Source organism: Beta vulgaris, chromosome 7, assembly GCF_026745355.1.
Source record: "Beta vulgaris subsp. vulgaris cultivar EL10 chromosome 7, EL10.2, whole genome shotgun sequence".
NCBI lineage: Eukaryota > Viridiplantae > Streptophyta > Magnoliopsida > Caryophyllales > Amaranthaceae > Beta > Beta vulgaris.
In genome coordinates, this window is record NC_079208.1 from 21,440,039 (window position 1) to 21,454,068 (window position 14,030).

The 14,030-nt window shown below is 37.8% G+C and overlaps 1 protein-coding gene and 1 non-coding gene across 9 annotated transcripts; both read right to left on the reverse strand.

The window, feature by feature from the left end:
• Positions 1-7,529: 7,529 nt before the first annotated feature.
• LOC125499636 (uncharacterized) lies at positions 7,530-13,514 on the reverse strand. Of its 8 annotated transcripts, none has more exons than XR_008970480.1 (10): positions 13,146-13,514; positions 12,552-12,621; positions 11,709-11,801; positions 10,191-11,018; positions 10,008-10,099; positions 9,808-9,922; positions 9,569-9,651; positions 8,675-8,859; positions 8,141-8,269; positions 7,530-7,819 (listed from the first exon to the last, which is right to left on the reverse strand). XR_008970480.1 is itself a non-coding variant. In XM_057396426.1 (4 exons), exons 1-4 carry the CDS (start codon positions 9,759-9,761, stop codon positions 7,806-7,808), a joined length of 438 nt encoding a protein of 145 aa, XP_057252409.1. In that variant the 5' UTR covers positions 9,762-9,798; the 3' UTR covers positions 7,530-7,805. The 8 variants fall into 8 exon arrangements, 1 of the variants encoding a protein (XP_057252409.1); XR_008970481.1 differs by having other exon boundaries at positions 10,191-10,244; positions 10,883-11,018; positions 12,552-13,514; XR_008970484.1 differs by lacking the exon at positions 12,552-12,621 and having other exon boundaries at positions 10,191-10,244.
• Positions 12,328-12,423, reverse strand: LOC125492162 (small nucleolar RNA Z266). The gene has a single exon (XR_007268606.1). It is a non-coding gene; the product is annotated as a small nucleolar RNA Z266 (small nucleolar RNA).
• Positions 13,515-14,030: the final 516 nt, after the last annotated feature.

Genomic DNA, 14,030 nt, shown 5'->3' on the forward strand with positions numbered 1-14,030 from the left:
CAACAATGTTAGAAACTCCAGTTTTATATTTTGAAACAAAATCAAAGGACTGAAGGAATTCCACCCATTTTGCATGTCTTGGAATGAGCTTATGTTGTCCATTGATGTACTTCAAGGCTTGATGATATGAATGAAGCACAAATTGAGCTGGTCTGAGATAATGAGTCCAATGAGTCAAGGCACGAACAATAGCATAGAACTCCTTATCATAAGTGTTGTAGTTGAGCCTAGATTGATTGAGCTTCTCACTGAAATAAGCTATGGGACGCCCTCCTTGTTGCAAAACAACTCCAATGCCCACGCCACTAGCATCACACTCAACTTCAAACACTTTCTTGAAATCAGGTAAGGCTAGAACAGGAGCCTTACTAAGCATATTCTTCAACTGCTCAAATGCTTCTTGTGCTGCTGGAGTCCAAATAAAGGACCCTTTCTTGATGCATTCAGTCAATGGCGCCAATATGGTGCTAAAGTTCTTGATAAATCTCCTGTAAAAAGAAGCTAAACCATGGAAACTTCGAACCCCAGTGATAGATTTAGGAACTGGCCAAGACTTGACTGCTTCCACCTTAGATTCATCCATAGAAATGCCATTACATGACACTATGAATCCAAGAAAAGTCACGCTTGAAGTGAAGAACTCACACTTCTCCATCTTTGCATAAAGCTTCTTTTCCCTTAGTTTTAGGAAAACCTTCTTGAGATGCACTAGATGTTCCTGTTCACTTTGACTATACACAAGAATATCATCAAAATAAACAACATCAAAGATACCAATGAAGGGCCTGAGTACCTCGTGCATAAGTCTCATGAAAGTACTAGGAGCATTTGTCAATCCAAATGGCATCACACGCCACTCATACAAACCACTCTTAGTTTTAAAAGCTGTTTTCCATTCATCACCCTCCTTGATTCTAATCTGATGATAACCACTTCTCAAGTCTATCTTCGAAAATATAGTGGAACCATGTAATTCATCAAGCAAATCATCAAGTCTAGGTATTGGATACCTATACTTAACTGTAATTTTGTTAATAGCTCTGCCATGTACACTCATTCTCATTGAACCATCCTTCTTTGGAACCAAAATAACAGGCACAACACATGGACTAAGACTTTCTTGCACAAATCCTTTAGCTAACAATTCACTAACTTGTTTTTGCAACTCCTTAGCTTCTTCAGGATTACATCTATAAGCTGGTTTGTTAGGTAATGGTGCTCTAGGAATCAAGTCAATTTGGTGTTCAATTCCTCTACTAGGGGGTAAACCATAAGGAAGGTCATTAGGAAAAACATCACCAAACTCCACCACTGATTGCCTAACCATTTCGTGCACTTATTTAAAGGTTTCATCACTTTCATCCAATAACAACAACAAATACATAGCCTTACCCTTTTCTACAGCTTTATCTAATTGAGGTTTAGAAAGGATTAAGGTTTTTTTGTTTTGTGTTTTAGGTGGTGTTGTTTTTGGTTTAAAATGATTCGGCCATGGCTTACTAGGACTAAGCACAATTTTCTTCTTATTATGCATGAAAGTGTATGTATTAGTCCTACCATTATGCAAAGTTTCTTTATCAGATTGCCAAGGTCTACCTAATAGCACATGACATGCATCCATAGGTAAAACATCACAAAGAACTTCATCCTTATAAGAATCACCAAAAGAAAAGCTAATTAAAGCTTGTTTTGTTACCTCCACACAATTGCCATCATTAAGCCAATGAAGCTTATAAGGTTTTGGATGTTGGAAGGTAGGATGATTGAGCTTGTCCACCATAGAAGATGAGGCGACATTGGTGCAGCTCCCTCCATTTATGATCATCGAACATATCTTCCCTCCAATCAAGCATTTTGTTTGAAAGATTTGATCCCTTTGTTATGGAATCAATTCAGCTTCTTTAGCATGAAGAACTCTTCTTAAAACAAGGCTTCGATGAAGAACGTCTAACTTAATGTCTCTAAAGTCATCAACTTTTCGTGGCCTTCTCCTAGTTCTAGAAGTCTCAGAGACAACCTCCTCACTATTATCATAAGCTACACCTTCATCCTCCACATTTTCTCTCCTCATTGATCCTCTTAAACCCACATCTCTCATAACTGCCATCATATTAGCCATTTGCTCAGACAAAGTGGCTATTTGATTCTCTACTCCAACCAACCTTGCTTCATTCATGTTCATACCCCTTTTAAACAGATTTTCTTCACCTCCACTCATGATTGATACAACCACAATGAAATTAGGCTAGAAAGAAAGAAAAGAAGTGTGTTTGGGTTTAGAATAGGTTCTGTTTTAGGTGGGGATTGTGTTTGGGCTTTAGCGTCTTTCTCTGTCAATGTGATGATGTATATACCTTTATTGACGACTTTTTGACTCTTGTATACATTTCTGTTTCCAATGTTTCCTTAAGATGTAACCAAACTCATAAATATAGGTTTTTGATTTTAATGTGATGCTAATTATGTATGTATTTTATGATTTAGGATTTGTTTAAATTTCTTTATATCAAGGATACAAGTAGCTGTAAATCGAGAGTTGATTTTGTTTCCGTGTGAGCTATATGCCATGAGAACTAGCTAAGATTGTAGGAGCCTTTTATCAGTACACTTGGTACCGCAGTGTATGTGTGAATATGTTGAGTATGTCTTGATTCTGTACCTAAAATGCTCTTGGAATAAGCGTGTTGCAAAAGCAAGGAAAATGAGCATGAAGTATAGCAATTAGATTGACAGCTGAGTTATATGTGGGCAGCATGAAGTAGTAGCAATTAGATAGATACATGAATTATAAATAATAGAACAACATGGAGTTTTAGCAGAACTCATGATATAATTGAGTTTTATTCTCAAATATCCTACTTTCCAATTTACATTTTCATATACAGTGAATCAACAAAAATATTTGGCATTTGAGGAAGTAATTTGTTGTTGTAAAATAGGCAAATTCAGGTAACATCTTTTGGAAATATTTAGATGGAAAATGGGAGTAGAGTACCTAATTGCGATATGTCCATATAGTTTGAATTGATGAATATATAGCTTTCAATAGTGTCAACTACTGACTTACTTTTGCACTTCTATAGTTCTATACAAGTATCCACTGATAAGCAATTACAATGAAGTCTTAGCCATGTTTTATGTTATGTCTCCCCTTGCTTGTTTGATTTTACAATTGATGAGATCACCATTTCTTCGTAGTTGGTGAACTGCCAGCCTTCTGAATCGAGGTTTTCGAAATTTATCAGTAAAGGATACCTAAGATGTTGCTTATCTGTTTAACTTAATTTATATCTCCAAAATCCAAATTCTATCTTTCTTCATTCTTTTGCTTGATGTTGCTGCTTCAGGGCTTTAGTGAATTGCACTTAGCTTTTTTTTTTTCCTTGAACGACTATAATGCTTTCTCCTACTTAATGTTCTGTCCCCTTTCTTAGATCTTGGAGTCTTTTACCTTAAGTAATTTTAATTATATTTTTGATGAATTTTCCAAACTATCATCTTGATTCTTGATCTATGTACATGCAATATTTATGTCATGTACTTATGTCTTATTTCTAATGTGTACGTAGAGGCATTCTTTGAGTGTCAAGTTGAGCTGAACAGACACCCAAATAAGCCTCAGTCAAGTTTCAGCCTTGGTCAAAACCATTCTTGAGGCCCTGTTATGACCATCCATATAATTGCATGCATAACTGCAGACAAAGATAGCAACAGTATCCACAGACAAGCAATTACAGTGACTATATCATAAGCAGCTTTGTTAATCAATGATCAAATCATTAAAAGAAAGTGATTTGTAAACTGGCCATGAACGGAGTAGTAGATTGGTGTGAGCTATGCAAAATAGTTGAAGACTGAATTGAAGTGCATATATTACTTTTCACGGTTACTTTTCATAGTTGGTGATAGACTATTATTGTGCTCATACGCCATCTATAACAGTGAAACAGATCAGCTATACAAAATATGATGTGTACTTGGTGCTTCAGATTGGGCTGTGTTTACCACATTTCAAGTCACACCCATAAAAGAACAAGAAAGATATACATAACACCCACCTATTATCAACCAATTAACAAAGCAAGGCCATAATTAGAGAAAGCAGAACCACATTCAATACAATAAAATCAGTGTCTAAACACAAGTTATGACATCAATTGGCAAACAAATATCACTGTTGAAATGCCGCCCACTTTAGTATCACACTAGCATAATGTTGATAGTGGCAAAACACCATACAACATAATTTAGCACGCACCAAAAGAATCAAAACAAATAACAACTGTGATTGGAAAAAAGATAAATTTAGTGTCTACCTGAGCCTTATGAGTTATGATTGTGATTGAGAAGTCATCCTCCAAGTTACAAATATGCATCATATTGAAATTATTATCTAATATTGCCACTCCTGACAAAGAAAGTTTGGCTAATGGATTTATACACACAAATAGTCGCTCAAAGAGTCGCTAGAGCCCAAAGTTGACACTACCAAAATTTCCAAGTGAAATATGAAGTACGCCATCAAATAACATAAATTCATTTAACTAGCCGAATCCATTAGAAGAACTACCAAATCAAACTTGAGGAAGAACACAATGCAACCCAGTTTATTGCTTTGGTTTGTTTTTGGTTTAAAAGCAAGTAATTATCTAAGTAACGAAAATCTAATAAAATCGAATAAAACAATTAACAATGCAAATTTTGCAAAAACTGAATACTAAAATTAAAGAAACCAATAGAGATCAAATCAATGACTACTAAAGACTTAAACTTTATGAATTTTACAATTGCGAAGCTAATGTTAGTCAGTTCACCTGAAATCGACGAATAATGTGAAGGCCCCAAGATCGATTACAGCGAAAAGAATTGACAAAGTTGAATTACAAATTCCAGGATTAGGAACTAGCGAAATTGAAAAACAACCATCATCATATACACGCTTCTTACTGACTAATTGGAGTCGAAAAATTACTAAATTCTGAGTAGAGAGGATTGTTTCGTATTGTGATTGAAAGATCAAATTGCGAAAGACAAATTTTCAGTTTTTCAATTGAGAATTGAGCGGAATTTAGGTGGAATTGTGATGGAAAATTTTGGATTATGGGTAGAATTTGGATTTTGGGGAGAATTTGGATTTCGGGAGTGGAGGTTTTAGGGATCGATGCCGCGGCTTCAAGCTGGAGAACGTGGTAGTTATTTTTCTGTTATGGTATTTGTTGCATTAAAAAGGATAAATAATTTTAAAACTATATATAATCATGTATAAAACTTATATTACACGAGAGTATTATTAAAAAGATATTCAATTTTAAAATTAATATTTTTAGGAAACCGGTTCAAGTTAGAAGTAGTCTCCTATATATTCACAAGAAGAATATATATGTACGTATAGTATTGTATTCTGTTGAAAAAAAATTGAATTAAAAAAATAAAATATTCAAGGAAACCGGTTTTATTTGAAAGCAGTCTCCTATTTGACAAAAACTTTTTTTATCAGTTAAATACTGTTTCTGCCTAGAAACTAGTCAAAAGAGTAATATGTTTAGGATGAGAGTCAAATCCCGAGTTAGGTTAGAATCCCGAGTCTCGAAGTCTCCAATCCTGCAAAACAAGGAAAAACTGGCTCGGGGGTGTTTCCGGGAAAGCCCCTCCGACGCTCAAGTCAGTTGAGATTGAGGTAGAGAGATAAAGTAATCCAGTCTAGAGAGAGATGATTTGGTTTTGTTAGGTGAGAATTGAATACCTGTTTATTGATGGGACTGTTGGTATTTATAGTTGTTGGGGATTTTCCAGACAAGAAACCCTTTAGGGGAGCATCCCAAGACCCAGGAAAGCCTCCACCTTTTTAAGGTAAAGTTGCTTTATTGCCTAAAAGCTGGTGAATTCCCTTTTGACCTAGGAGGCCTAGGCCTTGAGAAGAGGTCATCCTGATATTTTAGGGGAACAGGCCACGGGCCCAAAAAATTAGCCCCACGTCAAACAATTGGGGCCGAATTCTGAACTTAAGGCACAGTTGGTTGACGGAATGTTCGTCATGATAATCCATTGTCTTGGAATATGGGATTCTGATGTAACCTTGGGGGACCCCGAGACCATATCCAATCGCTTTTCATTGGTTTATGCAATCCCGACATGGGAGATGACTCCCGTCCCGAGAGTGTCGCATCCCGATACGGGACGACCCTGGCTCGAGCGTGATGAAGTCCGGCCTCAAGAGACCTGAGTCCCGACTAGGGTGATGCGGATCCCAGCTTGAGGGGGATGATCCCGACTTGGGTAGATGATCTGAGTTTAAGGAGGCCGAGTCCCAACTGGGAGAGGGGGATCTCCACTCTCGGGGAATGACTCCCGACCCGAGAGGGGGGGATCCTAGCTTCCCAGATTGAATCCCGACCTCGAAACCGAGGGCTAAGAGGAATCTCGGGGATCTTCCGCCCGACTTGGGTGTGGTGCGATACCACGGGAGCGTGTTTTCCCGAGTTGGGGAGGAGGTCTCGGGTAGCCCGTGCAAATTCCCGAGTTGTCCTCGAATTACCTTAGCCAAATTTTGGCCAAATCCGAGAGCCCCTTAGATTGACCAAGTAGGGGTACCTAACTTGGGGCCCAATGAGCCTCCATATGCAATCCCGAGTTGGTCATGACTGAACTTAGCTCATTATTTGGCTAAGTATGGGAGCCCCTTGGATTAACCAAGTAGGGGTACCTAACTCGGGGGCCAATGAGACTCCATATGCAATCCCGAGTTGGTTATGATTGAACTTAGCTCATTATTTGGCTAAGTATGGGAGCCCCTTGGATTGACCAAGTAGGGGTACCCAACTCGGGGGCCAATGAGCCTCCACATGCAATCCCGAGTTGGTTATGATTGAACTTAGCTCATTATTTGGCTAAGTATGAAGCCCCTTGGATTGACCAAGTAGGGGTACCCAACTCGGGGGCCAATGAGCCTCCACATGCAATCCCGAGTTGGTTATGATTGAACTTAGCTCATTATTTGGCTAAGTATGGGAGCCCCTTGGATTGACCAAGTAGGGGTACCCAACTCGGGGGCCTATGAGCCTCCATATGCAATCCCGAGTTGGTTATGATTGAACTTAGCTCGTTATTTGGCTATGTATGGGAGCCCCTTGGATTGACTAAGTAGGAGTACCCAACTCAGGGGCTAATGAGCCTCCATATGCAATCCCCTGGATGCGACACTAGTGGAAAAAACATCAAGTGCTCCGGTTAAAAACCGTACAAGTGCTCCGTATTTGACCCGTAGCAGACGTCATACGAGCACTTGAGTATTTATCAAGTGCTCCGGTTGAAAACCGGAGCACTTAAATTTACAAGTGCTCCGGTTGTCTTAAAAACCGGAGCACTTGTGAATTTTATATATCCAAAATACATCAAGTGCTCCGATTGTTAAGAGAAAACCGGAGCACTTGTGAATTAAGTGCTCCGGTTTTTTCCTAACAACCGGAGCACTTGACATATTTTTTTTTATAAAAAAAAAATTGTTGTTGCTGTAACAACAACACTACTAGTTGGAATATTAAGGCTTCGTTAAGCGTTAGAGATATATACAATCTGTTGCGAATGTATTATCAGTATATACCATATATTATGTACAGTGCAAGACAACATTTCGTTGAAGAGTTATCATTTGACTAAACTCTACTATATGTTATATACAATTCTTCCTCACAGAATGGAAATGCAAATCTGTCTTGTAAGCAGCTCAAGTGGATTCAGGCTGCCCAACGTCAACTTCAGATTTCTTCTCACCTCTAGGGTCTTTCTTCCGCAACATCTTGGTGTCGCTAACATGTGAAGCCTGACCATATGCAACCAAAAAGATAGAATGTAATATAAAAACACCGCAAAAAACCATATATTACGAAGTTTAAGGCATCGCTCAAGTGCACGAGTGCGTGTGGAGTGTGTGCACGAGTGCGTGTGGAGTGTGTGCACGAGTGTGTGTGGAGTGTGTGCACGAGTGTGTGGAGTGCATGCAAAAGTGTGTGCATGCAGATAAGATAGAGTGGTAAAAAGGCAACTATGTGGTGATTAAGTGCCCAAAGTGAAGAAACTTATATGATGAGCATCGTCTACATAGTTTCAGGATATGGGAAGTCAGCAGAAAAATTATGTTCACCTTACAGCCTGATTTTGATCCACAATTGACACTCCAGTCACAGCTTTAAAAAGAGATGGATTTGATTTAGTCGATGCACTTACAATGTGGGAAGGCAACCTTTTCTGAAGCAATTTGCATTATAGAAACCTGTCAGCCAAGGTAAATAAGGAAAAGGCATCATCAGGAGATGAATGAAAGAAACGGATCCTAAAGAAGGAAAAAAGATACGAGTCCACTATAGTAAGACATAAGAATATAAATTAAACTCATAGAAGGCTAGCATCTGTGAACTCAAATTATTGATAGACTAAACCGAGTTATAAGATGCAATAGTTTCAGCCATACAGCTGCTAAACCAAAATGGCAAGAGATTCATCATCAAACAACCTAAAGCTAGCACCTGTGGGCTGTGAACTTGAACATATTTGAGTCTTAAACAGGATCATTATCTTCTCCTTTTAAAAAAAGCGAGAACGATGTGCATCTCTGAGGAGATGAAAGGATATGACAATAAGAAGACCAATAAGAGAAGTCTAATGATGACAAAGGTACCTTGTTGGCTCTGCTACCTTTCACATAGTTAGGCTTCCATTCACAATCTACACCATCAACTTTACACCCTTTAATATAAGAAGTCGCTTTCTGCAGGCTGACAGCTTCATCAACCCATATAATGTCATCTATGAATAATTCATGAAGATCCAAATAACGACTCTGAACAGGATGCACCTCAGGTTCTGCAACCAGAAAACAAGTTTTTCAGGGGTTAATTTCCGGGCCCAAAGCTATGCAGATGAGCATATCTAAGAGTTTGATTGCTTTGTTAAATGAGCAAGAAAGAATGTCTAAGACTCTGCGTTAACTAACATTAGCTGCAAGAGTAACTAACTTTCCTTTTTCTTTACAGAAAAGCACCAAATATTTATTCAGCTACAAGATCAGACGATATATAGCATTAAATACTCATGCCATCCTTCAGAAGAATGGAACATGAATTTTTCCACCAGATGCTGCAATCCAATGGATGCGGTTGTTGTATCTTAAGATACCAGGTTATCATTAAGAGATAATGATTAATGAAGCCAATTGATTAGCACCATTGCTACCTTGCTGCACCGCTACGTTCCTCAGAACTTCCATAGCCTCTACAACTTTTGCCTTCAATGCATCTGGTGACTCGAGCAAATGCAGAACCTTTGTCTGATCCATCTCCAGTAGCATACCAGTAACCTTGGCAGCATTGTCATGCTCAATGGCATCCACCGGGGATACTTATTTCATTTTTCTAAATTTACAACTTTAATTTCTACGACATACCATATACTTCCTTCATTCTCTAATTAGTTGTCACGTATATTAACCTAATATCTTATAAGTAACCCCGTATAACAAACAATATAGATATAACATATTATAAGCAATGTAACTAACAAGGGATGGAATTACCTGAAGTTAAGTTAGTAGATTTGGATAAGGAGCGGTGGAGATGGGAGGTACCCAAACCAACAACAGTTGAAGAGGCTGCAAAACTGTTGGCTGCCATTTTAGTATATTTTATGTTGATTAAACTCTGCTCTATTTTCACATGGAAAAGAAATGCCTTTATTCTATTTTCACATGGAAAAGAAATAATCATCATTTATGTCTATATTGTTTGTTATAACAAATTGGTGTCCAAATGTTACCAATGGAAGCTGGTGTGCAAGCTTTAAATGAGGGCGCAATATTCCGAAAGGGTCCACTGCTAAATCAGGATGTTGCGGCTCAACTTTACCAATCGCAAGTAGAGAATGAGGAGCACTGCAAGGTAGATAGATATTGCATTTCAATTTGATCCTCTTAAATTTTAAAAATGAAAGCAGCACTCAGAGCACATAATACAGACCTTGCAGGAGTTGAATTAAAGTCTCCGCACACCAACATTGAGATATCAGCACTGGCAACAATCTTTTCCAACCCTTTTAACAGAGTATGGACCTGGAAACAATAGGCAAAAGATATATTACAAAATAATTTTCAAGAGACTGAAAGCAAAACAAAGACAGAGAAAAAATTATGTTATAAATACCTGCCAGAGTCGAACGTCCTTTAATTCTTGATGCACATTTACATGGGTATTTGCCTGATCCAAAACATCAAAGCCGAACAAGATGATTAAAAGTCTGAAGAATCCTAGACCACTAATTATTCCATAAAACAGAAAGAATAATCAACAAGTTACAATTACCCTAAAGGAAAAGAGGGGGAGGGGGGGTAAAGATATCAAGAAAAGAATACAAAAAGACTAGCAGTCTAAAAGTCTATTAAAGACAGTTTATATTACCAATTACCCTAACAACAGTCTGAATCTCTTCAAGAAACTAAAATATCAAGATCTTTCTAATATTTGATAGAGTGCCACAGCTCGCAAATACAAAACAAAGAATAATGGCAAATAGAACAAATATATCTACACTTCTGGAAGGTCTCCAGTATCCACTTTTAAGTTCAGTTGCACTATTTAGAAATTGGAATACCCAAACAACAAACATGATTATCAGCCATAATTCATAAATCATAAACAAAAGCACTGAATAATCTCCCTTTCTTTCTAGCATCCCCACAGCCCAAAAAATTCCAACAACTATGTTGTACTTATATATATTTTCTTATAAACACCCAAAGATAATTTATTTCACTGTCAAGCGGCTCAACAGTCAACATGATGCAATTATTTACATACTCTTGATTCAAAAATATGATCATAAACAGACTTATCACCATCATGAAGTTCAAGAGCTTCATAGATCCCAGTAGAAGCACCACTAGGAACAGCAGAACGATAAAGGTTACCATCGTCGGTAAAAAGGTCGACTTCAGTAGTTACCATCGCCGGTAACAGCTTGGAGCCATGAATCTATCCCACAGTAAAAAAAAAATTACAGAAGATATCAGTATTAGTTTACTAGTTTAGAAGACTAGAAGTAGATATCAGCCACTGTGATCTAATCCAGGTCAGATATATATGTTCTGATATCCCCTGCAAATATCTGTCAAAAACATAGGAACCCAACTAATTAGAAGTCACCTCTGCGTCACTGCCTCAAATTTACTTTTTCTCTCCTGGCCAAAATCAGTGATTTTTAGGCTTGAACAAGATAACCTCAAAACTATATATCAGTAAAAAGAGCAAATTCATTGTATCTTGCGTACACTGTTGCTAGATATTGTGAATAATATCCATGATTCTTCCCTAATTAGGGACTTCATCATACTCTACCGAGTAGAAGTGTTGTGATTCTCAAGGCATAAATGGTGGCGCTTGCATTACAAGTGCACCGCACATGAGAAAAACAGCCCTATATGAGATTAGCAACACATAGCTCATTGAGCAGTTGGTCTTATGAGTTATGAAGTACTTCCTGCTGAGATTGAGCTCATCAAAATAGGAGCAATAACAGGCTAGAACATAAAGTGACAGTAGTAGCTAACGAGATCACGTAGTAGTATAGTACTGGTTATTAGTTTTTTTGTGTCGAAGACAAATGTAGGTAAGGACAATTCTGTTTATGAAGCAATGAGGAAGACTGTAAAGAAGTACCCATACCTCAGTGATGTCTTCAGGAAGCAAAAAAAATAGAACATCCAAGTTTCCTCGCGACACTGATGATGTACGAGGAATTTATCCTTTTCTCCTCATCTGAAAATATATTAAATTTGAATTGACAATCAGCATGACTAACAGATTTACTAGAAGATCCCATACAAATAATGAGAGCAGAAAGTGTTCCACACAACTAGGAACGATAAGAGCTAACCCTAACATTCATAAGGACTCCTTACAAGGAACTAGTTTATCCTAAATTCTTAATGGAGAAGAATACATTGAATGATAGACAAGCAAGTTATCCTAATACATATCACCAAATCCAAATTGACCATATCCCAAGCACAAGCATTCGATGAACGATAAGAGCTAACCCTAACATTCAGACCTAAAGACTCCTTACAGCGAACTAGTTTATCTTAAATTCTTAACGGAGAAGAACACATTGAATGATAGAAAAGCCAAAGTTATCCTAATAGAGACAATTGACCATAACCCAAGTACGTGCATTCGATTAACTATAAGACCTAACTCTAACATTCACACCTAAGGACTACTTATAAGGAACTAGTTTAAATCATAATCCCTTATATCATTTAAAGCACATGATTTCAAGATATGTTGGCAGGTCAGAATATCAATAAGCAAATTAATTTAAAGTTCATAAGAATTCACATTCTTCACAATTTGTATTGTATCATCATTCTTGCCAGCAATTGAAACTCACCAACCAAATCATAAAAACAAAATGAAAACACACATAACTGAACCAATAACACCAACAATTACATCAATGAAAGATGGCTTATTTGAGCACATTCAATACATAAGAAAATCAATTACTTTTTAATATGTTTCCCCACATAAATGCAAGCATTAATAGCTCCTCATTTGAATGTCAAGCACCCATTTGCTGAAAAAAACATAAACACAAACATTATGAACTGAAATATGCTAAGCAATTTCAGCAAATTTGGAGGATGTATATCAATCCAAATTATATAGAGAAAATGAATGAGAAATTTAGGTGACGATAAAAAGGGAATAATCTCAAAAGGAATACCCTAGTGAGAAAACCCCAAAAAAATGATTCAATTTTGCGCAGCTATGACTCGACACGCTTCCATTGTTGTAATTTGGAAGGCGATCTTAAGGGCTGCGCTTAATTTCATACATATTTCAAATTCAAGACAAAAAAACTAAACCTAATTTTGCAACAAATTATTGTCTAACTAATATACCAATTACCCAGTACTTAATCTTTATCAATCGCAACAAAAGATTCAATCTTTTTCAGTTACATGCATTTAAGATGTTCCAATTGAAAAACCCAGAAATTGTTGAAATTTGTAATGGATAAATACATAAAACTGAAATATGAACAATGAAAATCGAATATATTTGAAGGAAATAAAATTGAAGAGCGAAAAAAACCACCTCAGAAAGAAAGCAGAAGAACGTTCGATTTTGCAGCAGAATCGAGTAGGTGGGTTTATGTAAGCATGGTTGGGTTTATGAGCACTAGAATTACCTAAGATCCCTAAGATAGCATGTTGGTAGAACAATGAGAGCAGAAAGTATTCATCGATGGAGTAACTTTCACGCAGCGAGTTCCATAGCGTGAGTGAACCAATTGCGAGGTTGACAGAGAGAGGATGACTGAGAGAGCGAGGGACGACGGAGGGAGGGACGACGGAGGGAGGGACGGCGGAAGCGAAGGACGAAGGTGCGAAGGATCGGCGGAAGGAGGAACGGTGCGAGTGAGGGTTCTATTGAGAGAGTACAAATGTACAATTGAGGGAAGTAATTGGGAGGGAGGGAGGGAGGGAGGGAGGGAGGGAGAACTGAGAAGTGGGCTTAGAGAGAGTCAAAAATTAATTACTTCTTATTGGGAGGGAAAATCAGAGTCCAATCAAGTGCTTGGGTTGATTAATCAACCGGAGCACTTATTTTACAAGTGCTTGGGTTGATTACTCAACCGGAGCACTTGTGAATAAGTGCTCCGGTTGATTAATCAACCCAAGCACTTGATAAGTAGCACAAGGAGTTTTTTCCACTATCGCGATTAGACTTAGCTCATTATTTGGCTAAGTATGAGATTCTCTTGGATTGACCAAGTAGGGGTATACCACTCGGGGACGATTGGGGGGAGTCAAGGTTTTTGAGAGTAGGGTTTGACCCTTGGGAGTTTGACCGTTGACTTTTTGGCTTTTAGACATTTGGACTTTTGGGCCTGAATCTGAGTTGGACCTTTTTATTCTGTTTTGGCCCAATCTTTTGAGGGTCAATTGAGGGTCCATAGGTTGTCGCGACGCGAAGGGG

What these genes read in the sequence shown, in the direction of transcription:
- LOC125499636 (XM_057396426.1), bottom strand. Translation starts at nt 9,761, where the DNA reads ATGATGATTATTTCTTTTCCATGTGAAAATAGAATAAAGGCATTTCTT. An exon ending in ATCTACTAACTTAACTTCAG is followed by an intron (nt 8,860 to 9,568) that starts GTAATTCCATCC and finishes TTCTGGTTGCAG; the next exon opens with AACCTGAGGTGCATCCTGTT. An exon ending in AAGGTAGCAGAGCCAACAAG is followed by an intron (nt 8,270 to 8,674) that starts GTACCTTTGTCA and finishes CTTGGCTGACAG; the next exon opens with GTTTCTATAATGCAAATTGC.